The following is a 15,099-nucleotide window of genomic DNA, read 5'->3' on the forward strand; positions in this document are numbered from 1 at the left end:
GACACAAACACACAAACGGGCTCGGGGTTCTGCAGAGACACCAAAGGAAACGTGAGATACAAACACACAAACGTGCTCGGGGTTCTGCAGAGACACCAAAGGAAATGTGAGACAAACACACAAACGGGCTTGGGGTTCTACAGGTGCACCAAAGGGCTTTAGCTGTTAGCACATCCAAACAGTTACACCGGCAGGAATGTGTGTGTGAAAAACTCCAATCGCTTGTTTTTAAAATTTTATAAGTTTAATAGTAATAAAATGGTTATAAAAATAGTAATACAATTAGAGTAATAATAATTTGGACAAATTGAATTAGGACAATACGAGACAATAGAGACAAAGAGTTACAGACATCCAGGTACCTTTTCTGGGCAGCACGAGCCCGAAAAAGGACACATGTTAACAGAGGATTAACCCTTAAAAACAATAACCTGTTGCATATTCATGCACCTCATTCATGATGCATAAATTCCACTCAAACACAGGATTCTGTCTGGTCACTGTCAACTTCTTCCTTTGAATCCTAACAGCGCCTTCGAGGTGGGAAGAAGTTCGTTTCTTCTGATAGGAAGGCAATACATTCTTGTTCTCTGAAAGATTCAGGTGTCCTGTGGCTGCTATCTCGCTGCAAGTCCTTTCTTTAAAAAAAAAGTATCCTACATAGCATAGTTTCTATTTCAACATTTTTATAACCTAAAACTATATCTAACACACTACTTAAGAGAATTAATACAGCATTACTTTCTAACACAACACATACAATATTCATTTTAATATTTGTGAAACGCCAATCATAAAATAGGCATTTTTCACAGTGTGTATGTATTTTTTTACCAGGACACATATTTTGGAGAGCAAAACCACAGGGGAAGCAGGAGAGCACAAAGAAGCACAGGCACAGAGTTGTGTGAGTGTGAATTACACAGGCAAATCTCCCAAGGCTCAGAGACAGAATGAGTCATTACAGGTTTCTATTTGAGACAAGTGTGGTTGCAGCCTTACCCATGTAAACACATGTAGAATAAAACATCTTTTCCTTCATATACACATATATATACTCAGAAAAGGACAAAAAATTGTCTCACACATAGATCTGGCTACACCCATATATACTTTATTCATATATTTATATATTTATATAAGAAAATTGAAATATTAATTAAATAGATATGCACATATACAAAGGTGTGTATGTCTGTGTGTTAGTTACTGCCCCCATACATGGAGAGACAGAGATGATCACACACATTCAGACACATGTTAAATTATTTTAAGCTTGTATTTTTATGGGTGTGGGTTTTTTCTCTTTGTCTACACACAGAGATTTTTCTTACTATTTATACACTTCTCTGTGTCTATTTTGTATATATATATAAATATTTTTATATACTTGCATATTATTTCTTTATTACTGTCTGGTCTTTATATAAAAAGGTCATTTACATGCAGCTCTGTATGTGTAGTTTAGCTATTTTTATATTTCTTTGAGAAAGAGAGGAGGGGGAGGGAGACAGAGAACGAAAATGAAAGGAAATACAGACATGTAAATAAACATCTAATTAAACTGGATGTAGAGACGGATATGGGAACATTTGTGTGTGAGTTGGGAGGGGGAATGAAGGGCTGCCTTGTGCTTGCTCCATATATACACATGCATGCAGGCAGAGAATATATGCCCAGATCAATACAGGCACACACACACTGCATATGCATCCCAGATATTACATATGAGGGCAGAAGGGAGGTGGGAGACACCACAGCTTCACACACACACACAGATATCCCACATGCATTTTTACAGGGGGAGGGACGTGATGGGAGCATTTTTTACTACGCTCTGTGTAGGTCTTTCCTTCTTGGGGGAAAAAGGAAAAAAATGGGAAGAACATTAGAAAACAGACACACACACAATCAGTTACATATATAAGAATGAGTTACATATAGAAGTAAATGTTTAAATAAAGTGTGTGTGGCTGGAGACATGGAGAATGCTCTGTGTGTGTGGGTAGTGCATGTGTGCTTCATATTTGTACACATACACACAGGTGTGTGTGTGTGCAGCAAGAGAAAGACTGAGCAGCTCACAATTTCACTGTATGTATATTAACAATTTCACATATATGTGTATGTGCATGCAGGGAGAGAAAAGGGCATTGTGTATTTTTAAGGATACAGTGTGTGGGTGTGAATAGCTCTAATTATATATATATAATTTTATATATAATAATATACAGAATTATGTATTGATATATATGTGGATATATAGCAAAACAGATTGTGTCTTAGCATGAAAAATCTTGGTGAATATCCATATCCATATCCATATCCATATCCATATCCATATCCATATCCATATCCATGCAGAGAGAGGTGAATGAACAGGTCACTCTCTCTGCCCTCCATATATAGTATATGTGCATATATGTGTGTATATTTATAGAAAGGGAAAAGTGTTTGTGTGAGAACAACTCTCTCCCTGTAAATGCACATATACCTATGTGTGTGTGTATAAATAAATAAATATATTTCAGGTGAACTTGCATGCAAAAAGCTCTCATCCCTTTCTAAGCACAGATCTATGTAGGCACATGGAGTGAGAGAATTATGCACATTTGTGAACAGCTCACAGGTTCTTGCTCTATAAATATACATGAGTGTGCACAGTGCTTTCTCCTGTTATATGTGTATATATGCCCAAAGAGAATTATCTGTGTGAAGTTTATATATATATACACAAATATATGTATGTATATAGTCTATTACAAAAAAAAAGGCATTTCATGGGTGAGAACGTATGCATAGAGAGAGAATATATATCAGAAAGTGTTGTATGTGAAAACAGTTCTCAGTGTGTGTGTATATATGCACATCTATAAATATATAGCCTATATAATATAGAAATATACTTTATAAATACCATACCTGCTACTTCATTCCCCCAGTATCTAAGTACATATGTATATATATATATGTATATATATGGAGTGTGTGCATGTGTGAGAAGCAAGAAAGTTGTGTAATTGTATGGAAGAACAGCTGTCTCTCTATAGATACAGGTATATAAATATGTATATCTGTGTGCAGGAAGAGAGGAAGAGAACTGTGAGTGTTAACAGCCCTTTAAGTACAATACAGAGTGAGAACTGTGGATGAAATCTGTATAATCTGTATTTATGCATCTATATACTCATATATAGGCAAGAGAGAACTGTGTGTGAGAATGGCTCTCACTAGCTCTGCTCATGTGTGTACATATGGAGCGAGAATATATCAACATATGTACATAGATATGCATATATTGATGTATCCCAGAGAGTTTATATGGAGGGGGGGCAGAGAGAGAGAGTAATGGAAACTGTGTTTGTGTGTACGGATTGCTCTCACTCATTTTATTATTCATATATGTCTAAATCTACAGATATGGCAAGAGAAACGATATGTGTGAACAGAGACTATTGTTAGTGTGAGCTATTCACACAGACTATTGTTGAGTGAAGATCTTTGTGTATGTGTGCATTTATTTACATATAACAAGAGAGTTGTGTGTGTTCTGGCTCCCAAATTATACATGTATAATGTATATTGTATGTATAAATATGTAGAGAATTATGTGAGAAAACAGGCTCTCTCTACATATAGAAGTACATATATATGTATATATATTTATATATAAAACATATATAACATATAATATATATAACATATATATATATGTTACAGCTTTCTTACAGCTTTTTTTATGTATATATATGTGTTACAGCTTTCTCCCTAAATAGTATATGTATACCCATGTAGTGAGCAAATTATGTGTGTGAACAGCTCTCCCCTAACTCTCTATGTTCTCTTAGAATTATGTCTTAACAGCTGTGTCTGTAAGGGTGTGTGTGTGTATATATATATATATATATATATGCATTATACATATCTATACAGGAACAGAAAGGACTGTCATGTGTGAAAACAGCTTAGTATAGAGGTATATATGCATATATATGAACAGCGAACAATATGTATAAGCAATGCTCTCTCTAATTATATAGTATAAATTCATATATAGATAATTATTAGTGAACACTCTCTGTACACATGTACACTATACAGAGCCAGTACTGAGTGAGAAAAGCTTGCTCTCTCTCTTTATAATGTATCACATACTGAGAAAGAAGTATACAGAGATTATACAATTATATAGGGCAGGGAGAGAGAGAGTGATAGAAAATGTGTGTGTGTGAGACAATAGGTCTTGCTCTTTTCCTCAGGTATATATGCACATGTATTTATAGACAGCAGGAGAGAATAATGTGTGTGATCAGCTCTCAGTCTGTGTCTCTATGCACACCTAATGGATGTATATAGTGTGAGAGAATAGTGTGCATGGATTTGTGTGCACACAGAGGGGCAGGAGAAAAGAGTGTGAGCTTGTCCCCAGATCAGTCCATATTGCACACGTTATGTATGTCTGTGTGCACAGTGAGAATGTTTGAACAGCATGCTCGCTCTCATCCTCTGTTTCTATAAATGCCAGTGTGTGGGTATATATAGCCAGAGAGAGCTGCCTGTGAGCCTCTCACTGTCTCTGTAGATATCTGTGTGTGCATGCATGTATGTGAGAGCTGTGTGCGTGAGCAAGTCTGGCTGTGTCCATGTAAGTGTGTGTGTTCATGTGGGGACAGAATGTCTGTGTGTCTCTGTTTTTGTGTTTGTGTGTGTGTGGGGATGTGGGTGCATTCATATGGGGACAAAATGTCTCGTGTGTGTGTCTGTGTGTGCGCATGTATCAGTGTCTGTGTGTGTGTCTGTGTGTGTGTGTATCTGTGTCTGTGTGTGTTGTGTGTCTGTGTGTGTTGCGTGTGTGTCTGTGTGTGTGTATGTGTGTGTGTTTGTGTGTGTCTGTGTGTGTCCATGTTGTGTGTGTGTGTAGAGGCTGTTTTCTCCCATCCTCTGTGTTTCTCTCTCACACACACACAAGCAGCCTCCCCCACCCATTCTATTCACACACACATATTCCACGTGTGTGTTCCATTCCCTGCCCTGTCCTTGGAGGGAGGGAGAGCAGCCCAGACTGACAGAGCCGTCTCTGTGCTGGGGGTTGGTGCTGGGTCGCTGTGCTGCTCCCAGCCACACAGCCGGGCTGGGATCAGGGCACTCACTGCCCAGCCCTGCTCGCACACCCACCCACCTACACACGTGTATTGTTCTTAAATTTTCATATATCAATATTTTTAAATATATAGCTATGTCTTTATGTGTATACATGCACTTACACTTATTTTAAATTTACTCTAGCTATTACATTAAGCAACAGCTATTAGATATCAGACATCTATAACAAAACATACACACCAACCACACTATAGCAGGCTTAGCTGTAAGCTTCCACCCGGCTACAGGGTTACACTTACACGAGTCTGGATGTGTGTTTGCATGTTACAAACACGCACACATCATTCACCCCCCGGTGACAGCCGTGCAGGGGGTTGGCTGCCGTGTGCTGGGGTGCTGCTCGATGCTCCCGGTGGGAGATGCCGGGGCTGTCTGTGCCCTCTCTCCGTGCCCGAGCGCTGGCCGGCCCCGGGGGCGGGCAGAACTCATCGCAGGGTGCCTGGCACGGCTGCTGGGGGGCACAGCCCCGCTGTTCGGGGGCTCTCTGCTCGGGGTGGGGACAGGGCACCCTCTGCGCTTCGGGATGGGCTCACAGACCCGGCTGGGCAGATCCTGCTGCTCCCGGAGCCCCGGGACCGCGGGGACTCGTCCCCCCGGCGGCGGGGGCTGCGGGCGAGGGAAATGGCGGAGAGAGCCGGGGATGGGGAGAGGGGAGGAGGAGGAGGAGGAAGGGAGGGCGGGGGACTGTGCGGGCTCGGAGTGCGTGGGCAGGGGGCGGGTGCGACAGCGTGTGCGGGTGTGCCCGTGTGTGTGTGTGTGTGTGCGTGTATGCATTTGTGCGTGTGCATTTGTGTGTGTGTGCGTGTGTAGGGGTGTGTGCACAGCCGGGCACGCCCCCGTGCCTGTGCCCTGTGCCCCGTGTCCCGGCCCACCCGCGGCGGGGGCGCACGGATCCCACTCCCCGGAGCGGGGGGAGCGCCGGGGCTCGGCCAGGGAGGCGTCGTGCACTCCCTTCCCCCTCAGCCGCGTTTCCCCGGTGGGGTTTGGGGAGATGGGGTGAATTATGGGGTATGATGGGGGGGCGGTGTTCCGAGCATCGCTGCTGCCCCCTTCCCCCCCGCCCATGGAAGCTGCGCCTGCAGCGGGGCTGGAGCCCCCCGCCCGGCCCGGTACCACGGCAGGCAGAGGCTGCAGGGGCGGACACGATTCACACACTCCCCCCTCACCCACGGCCCCGAGCCCGGCCGGGAGCCTTCCCGGCCCCTCCCCAGCCCTACCCCGGCCCCGCCGCGCTTTTCGCATCCTCCGCCGGGAGGGGGGTGGTCACACCGAGCACGCAGGGCTCCCCCGGGGGCCGCCCCCCGTTGACCAGGGGGTGAAAGTCGGTGGGGGCATGGCACCAGTCGCAGGGGCGGGGACCCCCGGCCACGGCGGGGCATCTCGGCGCTGCTGCCGGCGGCCGCGGGAGGGCGTCGGCTGTGTTAGTTCCCTCCAGAGAACCCAGGGCCAGCGCCGCCGCCACCGCCCCCCGGGCCCCGCCGCCTCCCTCCGCCCGTGGAGGCCCCTCTTGGGCGGCGGGTGACGGCGCCGGCGGTGGGCGGGGGAGCCGAGGTGAGGCCCCAGTCGCCGCCGTACTGGGCGCCCCCCTCCTCACTGCCGCCGCCGCGCCGGCCGCGCCCCCAGAATCTGGGCGGGGGTGTTCGGGCGGCGCTCGGCGGGGGCGGCGGCGGGCGCGGGCCGGGGGGGCGCGGCGGCGCGGGGGGGCCGGGCGGCGGCGCGGGGGCCCCGCGAGCGAACCCCAAGAAGCACAAACGGGGCTGGCGACGGACCAGGCTGTTGTTGTTCTCAACGTGGTCCGCCCCGCGCCTATATAAGAGGCGGCGGCGGCGCCCGCCCCGGCAGAACGCGCACCGAGTGGAGCGGAGACAGCGCGCTGCGCTCGCCGGGCCCGCCACGCCGCTGCTGCCCCCGCCCGCCCCGCGCCGGCCCGCCACCCCCCGCACCATGTCGGTAGACCTAGAAGAAACCGATCTACCCATGGCTGAGGCAGAGGAGGCGCCGCTCTCCCCGGAGAAGAAAGCGGCTGCTAAGAAGGCGAAAGGAGGCGGCGGCGCCTCGTTGTCGCCATCGAAGAAAAGGAAGAACAACAAGAAGAAGAACCAGCCGGGCAAATACAGCCAGCTAGTGGTGGAGACGATCCGCAAGCTGGGCGAGCGCAATGGCTCCTCGCTGGCCAAGATCTATAACGAGGCCAAGAAAGTGGCTTGGTTCGACCAGCAGAACGGCAGGACTTACCTGAAGTACTCAATTAAGGCACTGGTACAGAACGACACGCTGCTCCAGGTCAAGGGCACCGGCGCCAACGGCTCCTTCAAGCTCAACAGGAAGAAGCTGGAAGGCGGCGGGGAGGGGGGCGCGGGCAACAGCGCCCACAAGTCACTAAAGAAGGCGACGGTGTCCTCGACCCGGAGGGCGGAGAAGCCGGCGGCCAAGAGCAAGAAGCCCGAGAAGAAATCGCACAAGAAGGGAGCCAGCAGCGCGGCGGCGAAGAAGGACAAGGGCAAAGCCAAGAAGGCCACCAAGAAGGGAGCCGCGTCCCCCGGGGGCAAGAAGGTGAAGAAGTCGGCAAAGCCCAAGGCGCTCAAGAGCCGGAAGGCATGAGACCGAGGCGCAGGGAGCCTCCCGCCGCCCTCCGGGCTCAGAGCCCCGCGGCACAGACTGCTCTGAGGACAGACCCCAGGGGACCCGCTTTGTCTTTGTGTTGCTGACTCGCCTCCGCAGCCACCGCCGTGCGCGGTGAGCGGGGCTGCGGCCGCCCCAGCGCCCCCCCCTTCCCCTTCTCTGCCGCCTTATTTTGTCCATCCCTTTTCCTCCCATCCCATTCCGCGGCTTTTCCCCGATCGCGCCCTTTTGTTTTCGGCCGTGCCCCTTCCCGCCTGTAGACGGTTCCCGGCCCCCTCCCCGTCCCCCCGGTTCTCGGGGATTTTTCCCGCCCGGTTTCCATAGCAGCCATTTTGCACGGGGCCCCCCCGCGCCACGTGGGCCGGTCCCGCTCCCGCCGCCCGCGCGCGCCCCGCCTGGCCCCGCCCCCCCACCGCCCGCTCGCGGCCGCACCGAAGGGCCGGGGCGCCCCCTGGCGGCCCGCAAGCGGCCCCGCCGCCATGGCAACGGCCCGGCGCGCGGGAGCGGCGCCCCCTGGCGGCCACCGGCCGCACCTGCAATGGCCTTTAATGTTTTTGTATGGGTCTGGGGTGGGAGGGTGGGGAGGGTTTGGGTTAGTGGGGTCGTTTTTTGGTTTCTTTTTTTTTTTTCTTTTCATTTATCGTCGTTTCAAATAAATTGGTACAAAACAACTCTCCCGTGTGCTCCCTGCCTGCAGGCGTCAGGGACCGGGCAGGAAGGAGGCTGGTCCCAGGGGAGCTTTCCTGCTGTTCGGGATCCGTGCGGGTGCCGATGCGCAGAGCCCGCACCCCGCCCCGAGTGGGGAACAGGAGCAGAGGAAGGAGGGTCCCCGCCATGGAGGCAGGGGAGCAGCGCGATGGTTGCGCAGCTGCGCCCCCGGAGCAGCGGGGCGGGGGCAGCCCCGGCGGGCACGGGCAGCACACACACCCCCACAGCCGGTACCGATCCCCCTCAGCGCCCGGTCGGACAGGGCAGCGCCCGGGACACGGCCCTCGCCGGCCGGGAGCGTCCCCGGTCCCGCAGCAGGAGCGGCAGCCGGGCACAGCCGGAGCCCCCCCGGCGCTGTCTATTTATAGCGGCCCGGCGCGGTTGCGTAAATCCCGGCGGGATCTGGGCCATCTTGTTCTGCCGGCTGCGGGAGGCACCGAGGGACGAGCAGGCTCATCGCCCTCCGTGCCCCGGGGCTGCCGCAGAGGGGACACGCAGGGGCAGCCCAGCCCCGGGCACGGGGTGGGGAGCGGGGCCGGAGGGGTGCAGGGACCCCCAGGCCGGCTGGGTGAGCCCGGGCAGCGCTGCCATCGCCGCAGCTCCCACCCCACAGCACAGCCCTGCCCCGCTGCTGACACAGCCAGGGAGTTTCAGCAGCAGCACTGCCCGAGGGATGCTCCAGCCCGGTGCTAGGGAACACAGCAGGGATCAGGTGACAGGGACAGCAGCCAGTGCGGCCTAGGGACTGTCACACCAGTCCTTTCAGCACCCCTGGGGAAGCACAGCCCCTTCCTCAGGGCCCCAGTCAGGCCTGCGTTATCCCTTTGTTCCCTGCAGAACAAGCAGGGAGAAGAGAAGCAAGTTTTACTCCCTGAAGAATTGTCTTTTTGCTAATCCAGAGGAGAAGGCAGCCATGCTCCTGGAAGAGACCAGCCCTGGTGTGCCAGAGGCTGCAGCCTCCCTCCAGGTCTGTGTTTAGAGGCAGCAGTCCCCATCCTGCTGGCCCACCCCAAGCCTGGGACAGATCTGCTGCATTCTGGCACTGCCCTGCACTGTGTCCTGAGCCAGCAGCTGCAGCTTTGGGAGGATCAGAGGGGATGCCCTCACCAGGGGCTGGGACACAGGGGGACAGGGGCCACCCTGCTCCCCAGGAGGGAAGGTTAAACCAAGCCCAGCTCAGCTCTCAGCTCTCCTCTGCATGACAAACAAACCAGGCAGAACGGCAGGCATGTTCCTGTGGGCAGATTAAAGGCAGAAACAAGGCAGTGACCCTCCAGCTGCCCAGCGCAGGGAAGGCAGCAGGGTGACACTGTGCCAGCCCAGCTGCAGCTGCCTTACCTCACAGGCAGAGCCTGCCAGAGAGAGCCACGATGCTGGGGCATCCCTGAGTGAGCTCCCCTGGGTGCTGCCAACCGTGAGGAGCAGGCTCTGGAGAGAAACCCAAGCCCTGGGGACTTTGAAGAGCCAGTGACTCATCTCATCCAATGCCAGAGCTGAGGGACACAGCTGGCAGAGACTGTGCTGCACGTGGTGATGCACAGCAGCCTCCCACAGCCGGCAGCTTTCAGCTCCCAGTCTGTGCTCATCCCAGCTTCAGGTACCCAGGAGACAAGGGAACAATCCTGCTGCCTCCCAGCCCTCTCCTTAAGGGAAGCACAGACCAAGAGACCCTTCCAGGCTCACCTGACCTCTGGGGAAGGCTCTGCTCCTTCACAGGAGCTCTGGTGCTATGAAGCATTCAGAAGAGCCAGGACCAGTATCAGCCCTCCAGAAAGGACAGGACCTGTCCCTGAAGCTGCAGGCTTGACAGTGACCACATTTATTCCAGCTTTAAAGACCAAGACTTCCAAATCTGCTGGTCACAACAGTGTTCAGCTGTGAAGTTTACGAGGTGATAAAGGCCAAGCACTTGAGCAATGCTTGCTGTGACAGACAGGATTTCCTTCCGTCTGCCTTGCGCCATCCCAGCTTTCCCAGCTGGGCTGTCACACGCCAGCAGAGGCAGCTCAGAACCCGGCTGGAGCTCAGTGTGGAGGGCACTGTGTGCCACCAGCACCCACTCACAGCAGGGCCACACAGCACCCAGGGAGGCTGCAAGCGCTGGGCAGCAGCCCCTGTGCTGGCAGAGCAGCTGCTGGCACTGCCCTGCAGGGACCTGCCCAGCACCCACACCTCCTACAGCCCTGCACAGACCAACCTAATACCACTGGGAGCCATCCAAGCTTCCCACAACCCTTCTTCCTCCCTAACACCCAAACAGGGCGCAGCACTGGTGTGCAGAGCAGCCTCCAGAACAGCCACCTGGGAATGTCCAACAAAGGGGAGGGTGTGAGGGTAACAAACAGCCTTGCAGCTCCAGGCTCCTTCCTTCCCTCCAGGATCTCTGAAGGGAATTTTCTCTCTCTGCAAGGTCACCCAAAGGCTCCTGGAGCACCTTAGCTCTGGGGGAGGGTGCTGGGTCCAGCCTCACTCCTCCTCCTCCCCTGCACGCAGGCAGGAGCAGCTGAAGGTTCCTGGCACTTGTGACAGAGCAAGCAGGCAGTGTGGCATCCCCACAGCAGGGAAAGGAACCACACAACAGCATTATCTTCTCCCAGGGCAGGAAAAGGCTCCCTATCTGAGTGAAGGGCAAACCCACAGTCTGGCAGTGGTCCTGTCTGGTGTTTTACCAGTCCTTCTCCTTGGAGAACACAGAACCCAGACACCAGAGCCTGCCAGATCCCGTGGGTTTGGTGAGGTGACAAGACACAGCACATGTAAGAGCATTCAACAGGGAACCAGTTTAATCAGACATCAGGTTTGCACCATTCTTTTCAGAATCACAAGTTCTGCATTTTTCTAAGAAATACAAAGCACTCTCAGGTTTACAGAATGCTGGTCCTGGAGAAAACAAGAGGGAGAGAACAAGACACTGGGATACAGACACTAGGATACCGGGCAGCAGGAAGGAACCTGCTCATCCCCACCTGGCTGATGGCAACAGCCCTGCAGGAGGCAGAGAGCTCCCAGGGGGGCTGTGCTGCTGAGGGGGGCTGTGCCCTGCTGTCCCCACCCCAGTGGGACATAGGACACCTCCGGACCCCCATCAGCACCACACCAAAGCACACACCGCTCCCACACACCCCAATGGAAAACCCCTGCATTAACCAGCTGACAAGCATCCAGGTTCTACTCTAGGTAACATTAAACTCAGATCCAGGGTAAGATACTTCATCCACAAGATTAACAGCTGATTCAATAGGTTGAACACATGCTACTTACAGCACATAAATAGAAGATACTCTTTTTTTTACTTAAAAACCGTGTGATGAAGGTCTAGGTGGGACTGCCTCGACACTGCTGCATGCACACGAGTATCAGCCTCACAGAAGCAGGAAAGCTGTCTCTGCATCACCTATTCACGGGGTCACGGGACAGCTATCCTGCCCCCATGCTCAACATTAGCCACACAGCCAGGAAATAAACATGGCACTAGCCAGGAGTGGGCTTTAATACAAACTCTAGTGCTTTTCAAAAGAAATATTAATCCATAAAGGTTTACAGTTAACAGATATCATCATCACTTTTATTTCTCAGAGCCAGAAATAGTGCTGAACAAACAAACAACAACAAAAAAAAGAGACAGAGTAGGTAATTTCCAGAAGTGCAACCAGGGTACAGGGCAGCTCTCAGCGAGACGAAGGGCTTGTGCAGCTGGGAGAGGAGGGGAGCCATGGCAGAAGATGGCAGCTCCCGCTTCCGGCGGGCGCCTGACCTTGCGACGCTCTCCGAGGGGATTTGTCACCGCAACCTCCACCCCACCCTGCACCGGGACCCACGGCTGTGGGAACACCGAGCACCCCAGCACCCACCGAGCCACGGAGCTGCGGGGAGGTGGCTTTACAGGGATGTACCCAAAAATAGAGACCTTAAAATAAATAGGACTAAAGCTTCTTTACAGTAGGCAATGCACTAGTTTTACCATGAACAAAACTAAGACTAACAGCCACTCCTTGCCTGCCAATGGAGAAACTTTTTCTCCTCTTCACGTTTTCCAGCCCCCTGCCCTCGCAGCTGCAGTGCGGCCAGGATGGCATTGCTGAGGATGGAGGCGGGGGCACGGCAGCAGCGAGCGCACACCGGGGCGAGCAGGGGGGGCCCTGCACGGTCCCGGGGCTGGCGGAGGGGAGAGGCAGCCGGGGGTGCCCGCGTCCATCCCTGGGCCAGCTACACCAATCCTCAGCAGCTACCGGCAGCTCTGCACCGTGACCCAACCGCACGGCTCCAGGTGACACCGCTGCCAGCAACTGCGACCCAGCTGCCTCCTCCAACACCACTTCTTCCAGGGGGAAGAGAGGCAGAGTGGGGGCACAAGCAGGGCCTGACCTCACCCATGCTCACCCGGCACCGTGCCCCAGCCTAGGCCAGAGGGGCAGTGAAGGGCTGGTGGGTTCTGCCAGGGCTCACCACCCGGCCAGGGCTGAGGGGCAGGACGGGGAACCGCAGCCCCGGCGGGAGGAGAGGTGAGGCAGTGGTGAGAAGGGAGCTGGGGGCGGGGGGACGGGGAGCAGCGCTCACTTCTTGGAGCTCTGCGTCTTCTTGGGCAGCAGCACGGCCTGGATGTTGGGCAGGACGCCGCCCTGGGCGATGGTCACGCCGCCCAGCAGCTTGTTGAGCTCCTCGTCGTTGCGGATGGCGAGCTGCAGGTGCCGCGGGATGATGCGCGTCTTCTTGTTGTCGCGGGCCGCGTTGCCCGCCAGCTCCAGGATCTCAGCCGACAGGTACTCCAGCACGGCCGCCAGGTACACCGGCGCCCCGGCGCCCACCCGCTCCGCGTAGTTACCCTTGCGCAGCAGCCGGTGCACCCGCCCCACGGGGAACTGCAGCCCGGCCCGCGACGAGCGCGACTTGGCCTTGGCCCGCGCCTTTCCGCCGGACTTCCCCCGGCCCGACATGGCCGGCAGGCAGCGGCCCCTCGCCCCCGCCTCTCGAGCAGCGCCCGCACAGAGGGTCCCGGCGCCTGCGGGGAGACAAACGCCGTTACACCGCGCGGGGCCCGCGCCGTCCCCGCCCGCGCCGGGCCGCCCTTACCGCAAGCGCTCCCGCCGCTCCGCGCTGCGCGCCGCCCGCCGCCGCACTGCCCGGCCCGCCGCCGCCGCGCCGCGGATATCGCTGCCCGCCCGCCGCACGCCGCCTCCCATTGGCCAGCGCCGCTGCCGCCACGGCGCTGATTGGTTATCGTGCCGATCCCTGATTTGCATAGGGCTCCCTGCGCCCCGGCTCCGCCGCGGGCCGGCGCCCAGGGCGGGCGGCGAGGCGGCTCTGCCTGCGCTCGGCCAGCCCCGGGGCCCGCCGGGGCTCCAGCACCCTCCAGCTGCTTCTGGCGGCCTCGGGGCCCAGGATGGAGGGACGGGTGTTGGCCCGAGCGCCCGTGGGTGTCTCGGCAGCCGTGCCCGTTTGCCTTGGCCAAACCCGCAGGCCCTTCCTTGGTCAGCGGGATGTCTCTTCCGGGAGGACACCAAAGTCTGCGGGCGAGGGCGATGCTATGGGGAAAGAACCCCCGATAGCGAGGGCAACCCCCAGCGAGTACCACTCTCCCGTCTCCTCACGTATCAAAGGGGAAAGTTTCTCCCAAACCAGTTTCTGTGGACAGGCCGGGTTGATTGTGGTCATTGCTGCACCAGGTTAGAGGAACTGCCTCAAACAGCCTTGGGTGAGCAGCCAGACTCCAGTTTAAGGGTGATGTAGCTCAGCAATAACACATCCTCATTAAACACTCAGTGTAGGGGTTTTTTTGGCCATGCTGGTGGTGCTCACAGTCTGGAGGGAGATAACCTTTACCCTGTGCCTTTGCATCGCCCCTGCATCCCCAGGGGGAGGATTATGTTCTCCAGAGCTGGGAAAGTTGAGCATCCCTCCACTCGTGCTCAGCATCTTCACTCCCTCCACAGCAATTGGAGACCTGAAATGAATTCCAGATGAGCTGGTGACCTTTAGAAAAGCTTCATCTGCAGTTAGCACTGACTAGGCTGGGGCAGCTGAGCAGCTCGTGCTGGAACAGCAAGGGGCAGGCAGGGAGAGGAACCTCCCGTTGTGGCTCCTGCAAGGACAGGCATCAAGGTGACAGTGCCAGCAGCCAGTCTGTTCTGCCAGGAGCTGCTAATACAGTGATTCTCTTGCCTCAAGTCACAGTGATGAGGAGCCAGCTAGCGACAGGCTCTCTGGATAGAAATCCTAATCCCAGCTTCCCCTAAGTCATGAAACCAGCGCTCAGCTGCCTCCGGAGCACACGAGGGATTCAGGGGCAGATTTCATTCCAAGAGCACTTGGGTCTCCCCAGGTGTCCACCCTGTGGCTCGTGCGCTGGCTCTGCTGTCCCCCCCCAGGGACACATCTCAGGTACAACCACCCTTGCAGCTCCCCAGGGACAGATGACTCTAGGTGAGCCCCAGAATCACTCCTCAGGGAATATTTACCACTGGCAAATGGACAAGATCCACCAGCATGGCCTTGCAGAGCTCAGACCCTGAGAGCTCAGCAGTGGGAAGGTGATTGGCTCCTCAGCAGATGGAGAAGGAGCTGGGGCTGCAGTGGGCAAGAGGGCACAGACACGCACATGGACAAGGG

The 15,099-nt window shown here is 54.8% G+C and overlaps 2 protein-coding genes across 2 annotated transcripts; one reads left to right on the top strand and one right to left on the bottom strand.

Annotated features, from left to right (window-relative positions):
- Window positions 1-6,671: 6,671 nt before the first annotated feature.
- Window positions 6,672-8,371, top strand: H1-10 (H1.10 linker histone). The gene has a single exon (XM_074549797.1). The coding sequence runs from the start codon at window positions 7,108-7,110 to the stop codon at window positions 7,762-7,764; it is 657 nt and encodes a 218-aa protein (XP_074405898.1). The 5' UTR covers window positions 6,672-7,107; the 3' UTR covers window positions 7,765-8,371.
- Window positions 8,372-11,250: 2,879 nt separating this feature from the next.
- LOC141730642 (histone H2A type 2-B) lies at window positions 11,251-13,723 on the bottom strand. Its single transcript, XM_074549798.1, has 2 exons — window positions 13,564-13,723; window positions 11,251-13,492 (listed from the first exon to the last, which is right to left on the bottom strand). The coding sequence occupies exon 2, from the start codon at window positions 13,425-13,427 to the stop codon at window positions 13,047-13,049; it is 381 nt and encodes a 126-aa protein (XP_074405899.1). The 5' UTR covers window positions 13,428-13,492; window positions 13,564-13,723; the 3' UTR covers window positions 11,251-13,046.
- Between the last annotated feature and the right edge of the window lie 1,376 nt (window positions 13,724-15,099).

This window comes from Zonotrichia albicollis, chromosome 12 (assembly GCF_047830755.1).
Source record: "Zonotrichia albicollis isolate bZonAlb1 chromosome 12, bZonAlb1.hap1, whole genome shotgun sequence".
Classification (NCBI taxonomy): Eukaryota; Metazoa; Chordata; class Aves; order Passeriformes; family Passerellidae; genus Zonotrichia; species Zonotrichia albicollis.